Source organism: Oncorhynchus keta, chromosome 2, assembly GCF_023373465.1.
Source record: "Oncorhynchus keta strain PuntledgeMale-10-30-2019 chromosome 2, Oket_V2, whole genome shotgun sequence".
In the NCBI taxonomy this organism is placed as follows: domain Eukaryota; kingdom Metazoa; phylum Chordata; class Actinopteri; order Salmoniformes; family Salmonidae; genus Oncorhynchus; species Oncorhynchus keta.
The window spans coordinates 6765704-6780452 of record NC_068422.1 but is presented as its reverse complement, the minus strand read 5'-3'; the positions used below and the strand labels follow the sequence as shown (position 1 = coordinate 6780452).

Here is a 14749-nt window from a genome sequence, read left to right as displayed (position 1 = left end):
ACAATGCGGATATGTTATGTGATGCAATTTGAGGTTTATATCAGAGAGAGATGTAAATGATTCTTGACGTGAACATTTGGTTGGAATCTAAATGAAAATGTTTTGTTTTGTGCCATGGGGAAGGGTTGTACATTTTACAGCTCAATGACCATTTGGCGATATTTTGAGAGGGAGGTTTTGAAAAGTGTCCCTTTGTGACAGCTCGAGACAGATTGGGGAGTAGCCTAGCTCATTTGCATCTCATTACCGTAGCAGCGCAGTCTGTATATAACTGGCGGCAGGCTGGCCGGGACGTCAGACACACGCATAGTTACAAAGGGCGAAGATCCTAGAAAGCCTTGGGGAAGTGTTTTGGATCAGTACATTTTTTAAATCATTGTCAATCAAGGGGAAATAAACAAAATACAAGCAGCCTTAAAACTGGGTTGTCTCATTTGCACCCTCAAGTCTGAAGCTGCGCTGAACTGCAATATCTAATAACTGGATTGGTATTAACACCTTGGCACGGAATTTCGAGTTCATTCCCCATTTTTTTCGTTGGGATTTTTTGTCACCCGCACCACTGCTGAGGATTACGTTGTATTGTAAACTTTGTTCATGAAGTCACACTGAGAAGCATCGAGATAAACAGTTCCATTCAAGACGTCTGTAGACCGTACGGATTTTTAAGTGGGACTTTTGATTACGGAAAATAACTTTCTCGATGATTTTCTGAGCTGGGTTATACATCAATTGCCCTGTCTCGTGGACATTTGACTATTTATTGAATATCCTCAGCACAATGGGACGCCAGTCGCTTGTGATAGCTGTCATCATTTGTGTCTTGATATGCCAGGTATTGCGAATTTGACTCTTTTGAATTGATTTGTAATTTAAGTGTATTCATTAGTCATGTGTAGGCTACATATCAAAAACATAATAGAATACAACCTTCATATTTTAATTGTGTTTTTACAGGGTTTTTGTTCAGGGGTTTTCGAGTTGAAGTTGCAAGAGTTTCTCAACAAGAAAGGAGTGACAGGCAATACAAACTGCTGCAAAGGAGCTTCTGTGATTCAGAAGTGTGAATGCAAAACGTTTTTTAGAATCTGCTTGAAGCATTATCAAGTTAATGTATCTCCGGAACCCCCTTGTACCTATGGTGGTGCGATGACTCCTGTCCTCGGATCAAACTCCTTCCAAGTGCCTGAAACAACTGCAGAAGCATTCGCCAACCCTATTCCGTTTTCTTTTGGATTCACGTGGCCGGTGAGTATTTAAACACAGCTTTGTCAAATTATACAATCATGGTCCGCATGCTCAAGGTTCACCACTTATGGGGCTTTGACAATGTCATTAATGGCCATAGTGAAATGTAGCATATCCCAGGACAGGAGGTGGACTAAGGCACGTTAAACAAATGCTATCAGGGTGGGAAACTTCACATCCTCATAGTTGGGAGTATAATTGGCATCTCTGCATGCAACTTCAAGTAAATGGGGAAGTGGTGGAATTTAAGTTTGAAGCTTAAAGGTGGCTCACCTCTATCAGGCCTAACAGAAGCCTAAAGGTGGCTCACCTCTATCAGGCCTAACAGAAGCCTAAAGGTGGCTCACCTCTATCAGGCCTAACAGAAGCCTAAAGGTGGCTCACCTCTATCAGGCCTAACAGAAGCCTAAAGGTGGCTCACCTCTATCAGGCCTAACAGAAGCCTAAAGGTGGCTCACCTCTATCAGGCCTAACAGAAGCCTAAAGGTGGCTCACCTCTATCAGGCCTAACAGAAGCCTAAAGGTGGCTCACCTCTATCAGGCCTAACAGAAGCCTAAAGGTGGCTCACCTCTATCAGGCCTAACAGAAGCCTAAAGGTGGCGCACCTCTGTCAGGCCTTACGGTGGCGCACCTCTGTCAGGCCTTACGGTGGCGCACCTCTATCAGGCCTAACAGAAGCTTAAAGGTGGCTCACCTCTATCAGGCCTAACAGAAGCCTAAAGGTGGCTCACCTCTATCAGGCCTAACAGAAGCCTAAAGGTGGCTCACCTCTATCAGGCCTAACAGAAGCCTAAAGGTGGCTCACCTCTATCAGGCCTAACAGAAGCCTACAGGTGGCTCACCTCTATCAGGCCTAACAGAAGCCTACAGGTGGCTCACCTCTATCAGGCCTAACAGAAGCCTACAGGTGGCTCACCTCTATCAGGCCTAACAGAAGCCTAAAGGTGGCTCACCTCTATCAGGCCTAACAGAAGCCTACAGGTGGCTCACCTCTATCAGGCCTAACAGAAGCCTAAAGGTGGCGCACCTCTATCAGGCCTTACGGTGGCGCACCTCTATCAGGCCTAACAGAAGCCTAAAGGTGGCTCACCTCTATCAGGCCTAACAGAAGCCTAAAGGTGGCTCACCTCTATCAGGCCTAACAGAAGCCTAACGGTGGCGCACCTCTATCAGGCCTAACAGAAGCCTAAAGGTGGCGCACCTCTATCAGGCCTAACAGAAGCCTAAAGGTGGCTCACCTCTATCAGGCCTAACAGAAGCCTAAAGGTGGCTCACCTCTATCAGGCCTAACGGTGACTCACCTCTATCAGGCCTAACAGAAGCCTAAAGGTGGCTCACCTCTATCAGGCCTAACGGTGACTCACCTCTATCAGGCCTAACAGAAGCCTAACGGTGGCTCACCTCTATCAGGCCTAACAGCCCTGTGGGGTCTCAGCACCTTCTAACCCGTTGGCACAGTTGTTCATTATTATAATTGTTTCTTCTTTTTTTTCAACAGGGGACATTCTCTCTCATCATTGAGGCCCTACACACGGATTCTGACGATGATCTTTCAACAGGTAAATTCGATACAGGGCAACAGGTCATCAAACAACAATTAATTGTAAATATTTATAGGGATATAAGTACTAAATCCTGTATTCACAATTTTCAGATAACCCTGAAGGTCTGATCAGTCGCTTCACCACTCAGAAGCATCTGACAGTGGGTGATAAGTGGTCCTCTGATTTACAGACTAGTGGAAGAACAGAGCTGAAGTACTCCTACCGATTTGTTTGTGATGAGCATTACTACGGGGAGGGTTGTTCTGTTTTCTGCCGTCCACGAGATGATGCCTTCGGTCACTTCACCTGTGGGGACCGTGGCGAGATCATCTGCAACTCAGGATGGAAGGGAACCTACTGCACAGAACGTAAGTAGGCTGCATCCTCCTTACTTCTGCTTTGCCCATACTAACTTTTGTTGTTCTGTTTTTCTTTTACAAAAGTATGAATGTGGTTCATTTCCAGTCATTAGTCAGAATAAATCGTGCGTTATTACCAAATATTGTCACTTGTCAAAAATGTGGGTTGCACTGTTTAGGCAAATTTAAATAAGAGAAGTTAGCAGAATATTCACACGGAAGCCATGGATTAAATGTAATGCCTGATTGGCTACTTGGCAGTGCACTTGTCGTTGATTGGCTTAGTGAGGTATTGTTGGAAGCGGGCAGCTGCTGAGTGAGAGTAGACAATGTACACCAGCTGTCCTTGCACTGGCACAACGTACACCGGCTGTCCTGCACTGGCACAACGTACACCGGCTGTCCTGCACTGGCACAACGTACACCGGCTGTCCTGCACTGGCACAACGTACACCGGCCGTCCCGCACTGGCACAACGTACACCGGCTGTCCCGCACTGGCACAACGTACACCGGCCGTCCCGCACTGGCACCACGTACACCGGCCGTCCCGCACTGGCACAACGTACACCGGCCGTCCTGCACTGGCACCACGTACACCGGCTGTCCTGCACTGGCACAACGTACACCGGCCGTCCTGCACTGGCACAACGTACACCGGCCGTCCTGCACTGGCACCACGTACACCGGCCGTCCTGCACTGGCACAACGTACACCGGCCGTCCTGCACTGGCACAACGTACACCGGCCGTCCTGCACTGGCACAACGTACACCGGCCGTCCCGCACTGGCACCACGTACACCGGCCGTCCCGCACTGGCACCACGTACACCGGCCGTCCCGCACTGGCACAACGTACACCGGCCGTCCCGCACTGGCACAACGTACACCGGCCGTCCCGCACTGGCACCACGTACACCGGCCGTCCCGCACTGGCACCACGTACACCGGCCGTCCCGCACTGGCACCACGTACACCGGCCGTCCCGCACTGGCACCACGTACACCGGCCGTCCCGCACTGGCACCACGTACACCGGCCGTCCCGCACTGGCACCACGTACACCGGCCGTCCCGCACTGGCACCACGTACACCGGCCGTCCCGCACTGGCACCACGTACACCGGCCGTCCCGCACTGGCACCACGTACACCGGCCGTCCCGCACTGGCACCACGTACACCGGCCGTCCCGCACTGGCACCACGTACACCGGCCGTCCCGCACTGGCACCACGTACACCGGCCGTCCCGCACTGGCACCACGTACACCGGCCGTCCCGCACTGGCACCACGTACACCGGCCGTCCCGCACTGGCACCACGTACACCGGCCGTCCCGCACTGGCACCACGTACACCGGCCGTCCCGCACTGGCACCACGTACACCGGCCGTCCCGCACTGGCACCACGTACACCGGCCGTCCCGCACTGGCACCACGTACACCGGCCGTCCCGCACTGGCACCACGTACACCGGCCGTCCCGCACTGGCACCACGTACACCGGCTGTCCACATTGTATCTGCACAGACTCAGGGACAGGGAAGGGGCTGTATAAGCAGAAAGAAAAAAGGGACTACTGATCCCCGGTTATATTAACCCTTCTGTCCCATAGTTATGGTTAACCCTAACCCTTCTGACCCATAGTTATGGTTAACCCTAACCCTTCTGTCCCATAGTTATGGTTAACCCTAACCCTTCTGTCCCATAGTTATGGTTAACCCTAACCCTTCTGTCCCATAGTTATGGTTAACCCTAACCCTTCTGACCCATAGTTAGCTGAAAAATAAGCCTTTGTATAGGCAAAAACTGTGTTAAGCAGAATGTTGATCCCCCTGGTGACAAGTGGGGCATATTTTCTAGGTAACGGCTAATGGGGCCACCAACTCACTGAAATTAATGAACCAGTGTTTACTGAAAGGGCCCATCTAAAAATAAGCTCTGCTGGTATAAACACATGTTCCAATGAGTTAGATTCCCGTGATTCACTTGTGATGGTCTCTCATTGCAGCAATCTGTCTTCCTGGTTGTGGCGAGGAGCACGGGTTCTGTGACAAGCCTGGTGAATGCAAGTAAGTCCCAGTGATTTGTCCATCTTCTCTCTGGGTTAAACACCAGTCAACAGGATCACCGTTTGGTATAGTTTCATATATGCCAGATATCTAACCATGAGCATTGTGTGTGGTTACAGGTGTAGAGTTGGCTTCAGTGGGCGTTACTGTGATGACTGCATCCGCTATCCAGGGTGTCTTCATGGCACCTGCCAGCAGCCGTGGCAGTGTAGCTGCCTGGAGGGGTGGGGTGGCCTCTTCTGCAACCAAGGTGAGTTCTCTTTCTCCCATATGCAACTGACTAGTGCTCTTCTGTCCTTCTCCACCAGATCCAGACTGTGCTGGTGTTGAGATGACATACAGTATCCCCACTATGTTCTCTAAGCCACCATACCAATCAGGTTCAGAGAAGAGGGCACATCTTGGCCTTAAAACAAGTCATAAAAACATCCTGGATATCACTGTACATTAACTCTCAGAAGACTAATCCACATGTGCCATTGTCTGTTTCAGATCTCAACTACTGCACACACCACAAGCCCTGCATGAATGGAGCCACTTGTACCAATACTGGCCAGGGTAGCTACACCTGCTCCTGTAAACCCGGCTTCACTGGGGCCAGCTGTGAGATCGAGGTTAATGAATGTTCCGACAACCCCTGCCAAAATGGGGGAAGCTGCACTGTAAGTATTTTTTTCTGAGCTGCCCCTCATTAGTTACATTAGAAATTATTTCTCAGTGATATAGTGTCACATAGTGTGTGGTGCTGTTATGTTAGAGCTGGCAGGCATTCCTCATGGTGAATGTAGCATAACAAATTAATAACCAGTCATTAATGAGTTGTACCTTTTGCTTAGCAAGTGCTTTGTCTCGCCTCTGACAGGATTTAGAAAACACATACACATGTGCCTGCCCCCCAGGCTTCTATGGCAACAGCTGTGAACTCAGTGCCATGACCTGTGCCGATGGGCCTTGCTTTAACGGCGGACGCTGTGCTGACAACCCAGAGGGAGGATACTACTGCCAGTGTCCTCTCGGCTATGCCGGATTCAACTGTGAGAAAAAGATCGACCACTGCACCTCCAACCCATGCTCCAACGGTAAGCTGAAACAAAGTTCTCCAGTTCTGTGTTTACCAGTTTAACCTTTATATTGAAAGTCTGAGGGCATGAATGAATACTGGAACAGATGGTTTAACATGTCTTTTTAATGTCTCCAGGTGCCCAGTGTAGGGACCTTGTGAACTCCTACATGTGCCAGTGCCCTGAGGGCTTCTCCGGAGCCAACTGCGAGGACAACATTGAGTGCACCAACTACCCCTGCCAGAACGGTGGCACATGCTTGGATGGCATGAACGATTACACCTGCACCTGCCCACCTGGATACACCGGCAAGAACTGCAGCTCGACCATCAGAAAATGTGAGCACAATCCCTGCCACAACGGAGCCACCTGCCACGAGAGGTATAATCGCTATGTGTGCGCCTGTGTGCCAGGCTACGGCGGCCATAACTGCCAGTTCCTCCTGCCGGAGCACCCCCAGGGCCAACCCGGGGTGGAAGGAGCTGGTAAGAGATATTCTGATGAAGAGGACCAAGGCACATTCCCCTGGACCGCAGTGTGTGCTGGGATTATCCTGGCGCTGCTGCTGCTGGTGGCCTGTGCCGTGCTGGTGGTTTACATCCGGGTCAAGGTGCAGCAGGGGAGTCAGCAGGGAGACACCCACAGTGAGAGTGAGACCATGAACAACCTGGCCAACAACTGTCAACGGCCTGACAAGGACCTATCTGTCAGCGTGATCGGCACGACGGGGGTCAAGAACACCAATAAGAAAGTGGACTTTCACCCGGACAATGCTGGAGGAGAGCAGAATGGCCACAAGTCCCGATGCTCGTCAACGGATTATAATCTGGTGCATGAGCTGAAGCCAGAAGATGTGTTGAAAGAGGACCAAGAAAAGAGTGAATCAAATTGTTCTGAATCTTTTTGTTCTGACAGTGAGTTTGAAGAGAAACACAAACGTTTGAGGTGAATATCTACACATTTAGATATAAATGATGTGCCACATATGGGAGTAGTCATGCTTGTCTGACGAGTGAATGTTGATGTTAATGTATTTATTTTTCTTGTGTTCTCAGTGACGCCTCAGAAAAGAAACGTCCAGAGGAGTCGACATGCAACGAAGCATCGATGTGCAATGACACAAAGTACCAGTCAGTTTACGTCATATCAGACGAGAAAGATGAATGTATCATTGCAACTGAGGTGAGTTGATATCCCTTTTTCACTGCTGATATCTCTTTGCAGTTTGCATATTTAGTTTTCACTGGTTTGCGAATAGCCATATACTCTGAAACTAAAGCATCTTTGCCTCTTGTCTTCCCCAGGTGTAACACCACAGCTGAGCTGGAGCTCGTCTTCTCCACTGGAGGTTTTACTCTGGTGAATGCTGCTCAAACCCAGGGGGAAGGTTTCCCTTCGTGTGACTGCTGCTGTGAGACTAAGACATTGACAGTGATATTCAGAATGAGCTGGTTCTCAGCTGAAGTAAGCACAGTGACTGCAGATAAAGGATGTTGGACCACACTGGTCCGTGCTCTCACAACTTGTTTCCCAGGAACGTGCGTAATATGGATTTGTTGTACCTCATTGCACTATGGAGGGTTGCTTTTTAATATGTATTTAAACATACACATTTGAGTTAATTACTGTGTATAATGAGTATGCACCGACTGCAGTGTATTTGTAAAGCCTTTGAGGCAGTCTTCTGAATTTGTTTTAAGATGGGAAAATACTGCCTTTAAATTTGTAAACATGCTGTTGTTTTATTTCAAAGATGTATTCTTTTAATTTAATTGTGTTGTGTTCCATTTGTTTGTGCATTTGTAGATTTCATTTTGATATAATTTATGTCTAATGTATGTAAGGCAGTTCAGGTCAATGTGACTTTGTTTTCCAACAAAAAATGTATTTAAGAAGCATTGTACAGAGGCTATTGGAATTGTTTTATCACTGTTGCCCATTAAGAAAATCAACTAAATATTTTTCAAAAATAAATAATGTATGAAATAATAGCATATTTTGTGATTATCCACCTATATAACATGTCAGGCAAAACATCCAACATTGAATAATAGAGTAATTTCTCTTTGACATAAATGCATGCAATGTTTCACCCTAAGTTCTGTATGTCTGTATATCTTACTGCAAACTGAGAATTCTTTGCCTGATGCAACTGTCTCCCTGAGGGACCTCACTAACTGACAAAGGCACAACCAGTAATCACAAATTACTACCCTCATCTTGATGGCAATTTATTTTTAGGAAGAAAGAACCTTATGGAAAATTTCCACCCCTGGAAAATAACCTGGTCAGTGTTTTCCAACTTTTAAAAAACCTTAGTCAATGTCATTTAGTAAGGCTAGATGGTAGCCTACAAGCAACTTGCACTTCGTACTCATCCGACTAATTTGGTCCTTACTCAATGAGAATCCAAAACCAACTCGACAAATGGTTAGAAACCAATATGAAAGCAGGAAAAACAAACATCATTACCATATGTACTGTATGACTGTCTTCATAATCACTCTTTGAAGCATTGAGTAAGAAGTGGACAGCTGAAAACTACACTGAAAAACACATTGACCTGCAGCTGTCCAGAGGGAGAGACACCCCATTCCAGAGTTGGGGTGCATGAGGCAAATGCATTATACTGTACCACTGTAGAAGCACAACAGCGCCAAGCATCCAGAGTTGCTATATTAATGTTCATAGAATGCTGATCCAGAGTTGTCATGTTTATGTTCATAAACTCAGCAAAAAAGGAAATGTCCCTTTTTCAGGACCCTGTTTTTCAAAGATAATTCTTAAAAATCCAATTAACTTCACAGATATTCATTGTAAAGGGTTTAAACACTGTTTCCAATACTTAGTTCCCATAGTTCAATGAACCATAAACAAACAAACATGCACCTGTGGAACAGTCGTTAAGACACTAACAGCTTACAGACGGTAGGCAATTAAGGTCACAGGTATGAAAACAGGACACTAGAGGCCTTTCTACTGACTGAAAAACACCAAAAGAAAGATGCCCAGGGTCCCTGCTCGTCTGCATGAACGTGCCTTAGGCATGCTGCAAGGAGGCATGAGGACTGCAGATGTGGCCAGGGCAATAAATTGCGATGTCCGTACTGTGAGATGCCTAAGACAGCGCTACAGGGAGACAGGACGGACAGCTGATCGTCCTCGCGGTTGCAGACCACATGTAACAACACCTGCACAGGATCGGTACATCTGAACATCACAACTGCGGGACAGGTACAGGATGGCAACAACAACTGCTCCAGTTACACCAGGAACGCACAATCCCTCCATCTGTGCTCAGACTGTCCGCAATAGGCTGAGAGAGGCTGGACTGAGGGCTTGTAGACCTGTTGTAAGGCAGGTCCTCACCAGACATCACCGGCAACAACGTTGCCTATGGGCACAAACCCACTGTCGCTGGACCAGACAGGACTGGCAAAAAAGTACTCTTCACTGACGAGTCACGGTTGTGTCTCACCAGGGCTGATGGTCAGATTCGCGTTTATCGTCGAACGAATGAGCGTTACACCGAGGCCTGTACTCTGGAGCGGGATCGATTCGGAGGTGAAGGGTCCATCATGGTCTGGGGCGGTGTGTCACAGCATCATTGGACTGAGCTTGTTGTCATTGCAGGCAATTTCAATGCTGTGCGTAACAGGGAAGACATCCTCTTCCCTCATGTGGTACCCTTCCTGCAGGCTCATCCTGACATGACCCTCCAGTATGACAATGCCACCAGCCATACTGCTCGTTCTGTGCGTGATTTCCTGCAAGACAGGAATGTCAGTGTTCTGCCATGGCCACTGAAGAGCCCGGATCTCAATCCCATTGAGCACGTCTGGGACCTGTTGCATCGGAGGGTGAGGGCTAGGGCCATTCCCTCCAGAAATGTCCGGGAACTTGCAGGTGCCTTGGTGCTAGAATGGTGTAACAACTCACAGCAAAACTGGCAAATCTGATGCAGTCCATGAGGAGGAGATGTTCATACAAACATTTACACATGTTAAGTTTGCTGAAAATAAAAGCAGTTGGCAGTGAGAGGACGTTTCTTTTTTTTGCTGAGTTTAGAATGCTGATCCAAATTATGTTTACGTTCATAGAATGCTGATCCAAAGTTGTCATGTTAATGTTCACAGGATGCTGATCCAGAGTTGTCATGTTTATGTTCATAGAATGCTGAGCTAGATCATGCTCCATTTTCTATTTGATAAATAGTATCCATCTGTAAAAATGCTACAGTAAGATACCTTAGAAATGTATCACTTAGACATTGTAAAAACTTTTTTTATGTTCTTATTTACACAACTATTTATCTGTGTTTACTATAAAGATGAATTATTTTAGAAAAAAAATGTGCTCCTCTAGTTCGCCATCTGATCAAAGATTTGACTGCAGCAGGGGTTTTTAGGTTTCATATTCTGACCAGAAGGGGCAGGGGTATATAGGTTTATTATTCTGACCAGAAGGGGCAGGGGTATATAGGTTTATTATTCTGACCAAAAGAAGCAGGGGTATATAGGTTTTATATTCTGACCAGAAGGGGCAGGGGTATATAGGTTTATTATTCTGACCAGAAGGGGCAGGGGTATATAGGTTTATTATTCTGACCAGAAGGGGCAGGGGTATATAGGTTTTATATTCTGACCAAAAGAATCAGGGGTATATAGGTTTATTATTCTGACCAAAAGAAGCAGGGGTATATAGGTTTATTATTCTGACCAAAAGAAGCAGGGGTATATAGGTTTATTATTCTGACCAGAAGGGGCAGGGGTATATAGGTTTTATATTCTGACCAAAAGAAGCAGGGGTATATAGGTTTTATATTCTGACCAAAAGAAGCAGGGGTATATAGGTTTATTATTCTGACCAGAAGGGGCAGGGGTATATAGGTTTATTATTCTGACCAAAAGAAGCAGGGGTATATAGGTTTTATATTCTGACCAGAAGGGGCAGGAGTATATAGGTTTTATATTCTGACCAAAAGAAGCAGGGGTATATAGGTTTTATATTCTGACCAGAAGGGGCAGGGGTATATAGGTTTTATATTCTGACCAAAAGAAGCAGGGGTATATAGGTTTTATATTCTGACCAAAAGAAGCAGGGGTATATAGGTTTATTATTCTGACCAGAAGGGGCAGGGGTATATAGGTTTTATATTCTGACCAAAAGAAGCAGGGGTATATAGGTTTTATATTCTGACCAAAAGAAGCAGGGGTATATAGGTTTTATATTCTGACCAGAAGGGGCAGGGGTATATAGGTTTTATATTCTGACCAGAAGGGGCAGGGGTATATAGGTTGATTATTCTGACCAGAAGGGGCAGGGGTATATAGGTTTTATATTCTGACCAAAAGAAGCAGTGGTATATAGGTTTTATATTCTGACCAGAAGGGGCAGGGGTATATAGGTTTTATATTCTGACCAAAAGAAGCAGGGGTATATAGGTTTATTATTCTGACCAGAAGGGGCAGGGGTATATAGGTTTATTATTCTGACCAGAAGGGGCAGGGGTATATAGGTTTATTATTCTGACCAGAAGGGGCAGGGATATATAGGTTTATTATTCTGACCAGAAGGGGCAGGGGTATATAGGTTTATTATTCTGACCAGAAGGGGCAGGGATATATAGGTTTTATATTCTGACCAGAAGAGGCAGGGGTATATAGGGTAGTTGAATGTGTACAATCAGGTTGCTCACTGAAATGATAAACAGGCTCTTGAATAAAACAGCTGTGAGCAACTGTAATCATGGATGAGGAAAGTCAACCTAGTGTTCTGACCATGCTAATGATGTGGCATAACCAATATTCACCGACCAGACCTGCCTTATACACCTGCTATTTTTATCAGGTTATTGGTCATGTATGATAATCCGTCTTTTTGACAACTCACTTTATAGTCCATTTTGTCTCCTTATTTTTACATAAAAAAGGGATGTTGCTGTCTTGAATGAGGTCCAAATGAGAGAAAGAAGGACAATTGCAGCAGTTAAACTTCTAAGAACAATAATGAAAGTGTAAATATTACACTATACTCTTCCCTGGAATATGCTTTAAAATACAAAATGGAGTGTCTTCTTTGTGCTTTATAAGATAAAATCTCCTTAGCATTGGTAAAAAGTTCCAGCCGCTTCCATGTGCCCTTTTTGTTTTCAACTGAAAGTAACTTTGTTTTACAGCCAGCCAGAGAGGAGCGGTGGGACCGATTGCCCTGTAAATGCAGCGTGAATAAAGTGGCTCCAATAGGGACCAGTGAAAAGTATTTGTTGGACAGTTGTTTTCACATACCATGCTTAGCTTTGAACTTAACCTTTTTCAGTCACACAATGGCTTTTCGCTGAGTTGGAAAATACCAGGAGACAGGTAAAAGTCTGGATTTGGAGTCACACTCAAAATTAAAGTGGAAAACCACACTACAGGCTGATCCAACGTTGATGTAATGTCCTTAAAACAATTCTAAATGAGACTCAGTAGTGTGTGTGGCCTCCACATGCCTGTATGACCTCCCTACAACGCCTGGGCATGCTCCTGATGAGGTGGCGGATGGCTTCCTGAGGGATCTCCTCCCAGACCTGGACGAAAGCATCCGCCAACTCCTGGACAGTCTGTGGTGCAACGTGGCGTTGGTGGATGGAGCGAGACATGATGTCCCAGATGTGCTCAATTGGATTCAGGTCTAGGGAACGGGCTGGCCAGTCCATAGCATCAATGCTTTCCTCTTGCAGGAACTGCTGACACACTCCAGCCACATAAGGTCTAGCATTGTCTTGCATTAGGAGGAACCCAGGGCCAACCGCACCAGCATATGGTCTCACAAGGGGTCTGAGGATCTCATCTCGGTACCTAATGGCAGTCAGGCTACCTCTGGTGAGCACATGGAGGGCTGTGCGGCCCCCTAAGAAATGCCACCCCACACCATGACTGACCCACCACCAAACCGGTCATGCTGGAGGATGTTGCAGGCGGCAGAACGTTCTCCACGGCGTCTCCAGACTCTGTCACGTCTGTCACATGTGCTCAGCGTGACCCTGCTTTCATCTGTGAAGAGCACAGGGCGCCAGTGGCGAATTTGCCAATCTTGGTGTTCTCTGGCAAATGCCAAACGTCATGCACAGTGTTGGGCTGTAAGCACAACCCCCACCTGTGGACGTCGGGCCCTTATACCACGCTCATGGAGTCTGTTTCTGACTGTTTGAGCAGACACATGCACATTTGTGGCCTGCTGGAGGTCATTTTGCAGGGCTCTGGCAGTGCTCCTCCTGCTCCTCCTTGCACAAAGGCGGAGGTAGCGGTCCTGCTGCTGGGTTGTTGCCCTCCTGCGGCCTCCTCCACATCTCCTGTGTACTGGCCTGTCTCCTGGTAGCGCCTCCATGCTCTAGACACTACGCTGACAGACACAGCAAACCTTCTTGCCACAGCTCGCATTGATGTGCCATCCTGGATGAGCTGCATAACCTGAGGCACTTGTGTGGGTTGTAGACTCCATCTCATGCTACCACTAGAGTGAAAGCACCGCCAGCATTCAAAAGTGACCAAAACATCAGCCAGGAAGCATAGGAACTGAGAAGTGGTCTGTGGTCACCATCTGCAGAACCACTCCTTTATTGGGGGTGTCTTGCTAATTGCCTATAATTTCCACCTGTTGTCTATTCCATTTGCACAACAGCATGTGAAATTGATTGTCAATCAGTGTTGCTTCCTAAGTGGACAGTTTGATTTCACAGAAGTGTGATTGACTTGGAGTTACATTGTGTTGTTAAAGTGTTCCCTTTATTTTTTTGAGCAGTGTATTTTTTTTCTCCAGTTTTGTGTCAATAATCAAACAAAGGTCACCGATTAATGCCAATATGCCAGAGTGTTTTGAATTAAGAACTTTGAAACGCTTTGATAAGCATGAAATAAAGGATTGTCAAAAAGTCTGATTTACGTGCATTTATGTTTGGAATTACACTAAACTATAACATTGAGATCTTAATATTCAAAATGTTTCAAATTAAGTTTTGTTTTTGACTAAAGATTCATTCTCTTGCTAAATGTTCTGTTTCCTAAATTTAAAATGTTGTACCCCACGTCTGCAATCTAACAGCCTGTGTAAATGTACAACCACTATAAATCTGTCTGTAATGCATTACATAGTTACAAAATAACCTTTTTACATACCTATTCATGCTTATAAATGCAGCTGCAATGCAATTCCCACAATGTAATGGGTGTAATGTATACTTCTTGTTTAACATTCTGATTTTCAGCTATTGGTAGTGCATTCATCCTTAGGATTTGCTATATGTTTGGTATATGGTGGGATGCCAAATGTGTGTGTGTATTGTTTTCTGTTGCAAAACTGCTGTAACGAGTGCACTGGGAGTCGGAAAGCAAGTTCTGGGAGTGCATAATTTAATTAACAAATGAACAAAACACTAACAACACAAAGACAGGAAACTGGAACGCCTGGGGAAGGAACCAAAGGGAAT

The 14749-nt window shown here is 46.3% G+C and overlaps 1 protein-coding gene across 1 annotated transcript; it reads left to right on the top strand.

Moving 5' to 3' along the window:
• Nucleotides 1–285: 285 nt before the first annotated feature.
• LOC118374347 (delta-like protein D) lies at nucleotides 286–8268 on the top strand. The gene is made up of 11 exons (XM_035760725.2): nucleotides 286–835; nucleotides 958–1248; nucleotides 2748–2808; nucleotides 2904–3161; nucleotides 5158–5218; nucleotides 5338–5468; nucleotides 5711–5880; nucleotides 6081–6297; nucleotides 6417–7224; nucleotides 7335–7461; nucleotides 7584–8268. The coding sequence occupies exons 1-11, from the start codon at nucleotides 782–784 to the stop codon at nucleotides 7587–7589; spliced, it is 2184 nt and encodes a 727-aa protein (XP_035616618.1). The 5' UTR covers nucleotides 286–781; the 3' UTR covers nucleotides 7590–8268.
• Nucleotides 8269–14749: the final 6481 nt, after the last annotated feature.

Bases quoted from the DNA above. Each gene is read 5' to 3' on its own strand.
- LOC118374347 (XM_035760725.2), top strand. From the start codon at position 782: ATGGGACGCCAGTCGCTTGTGATAGCTGTCATCATTTGTGTCTTGATA. The intron at 5,881-6,080 runs GTAAGTATTTTT...CGCCTCTGACAG, and splicing joins AAAATGGGGGAAGCTGCACT to GATTTAGAAAACACATACAC. The intron at 6,298-6,416 runs GTAAGCTGAAAC...TAATGTCTCCAG, and splicing joins CTCCAACCCATGCTCCAACG to GTGCCCAGTGTAGGGACCTT.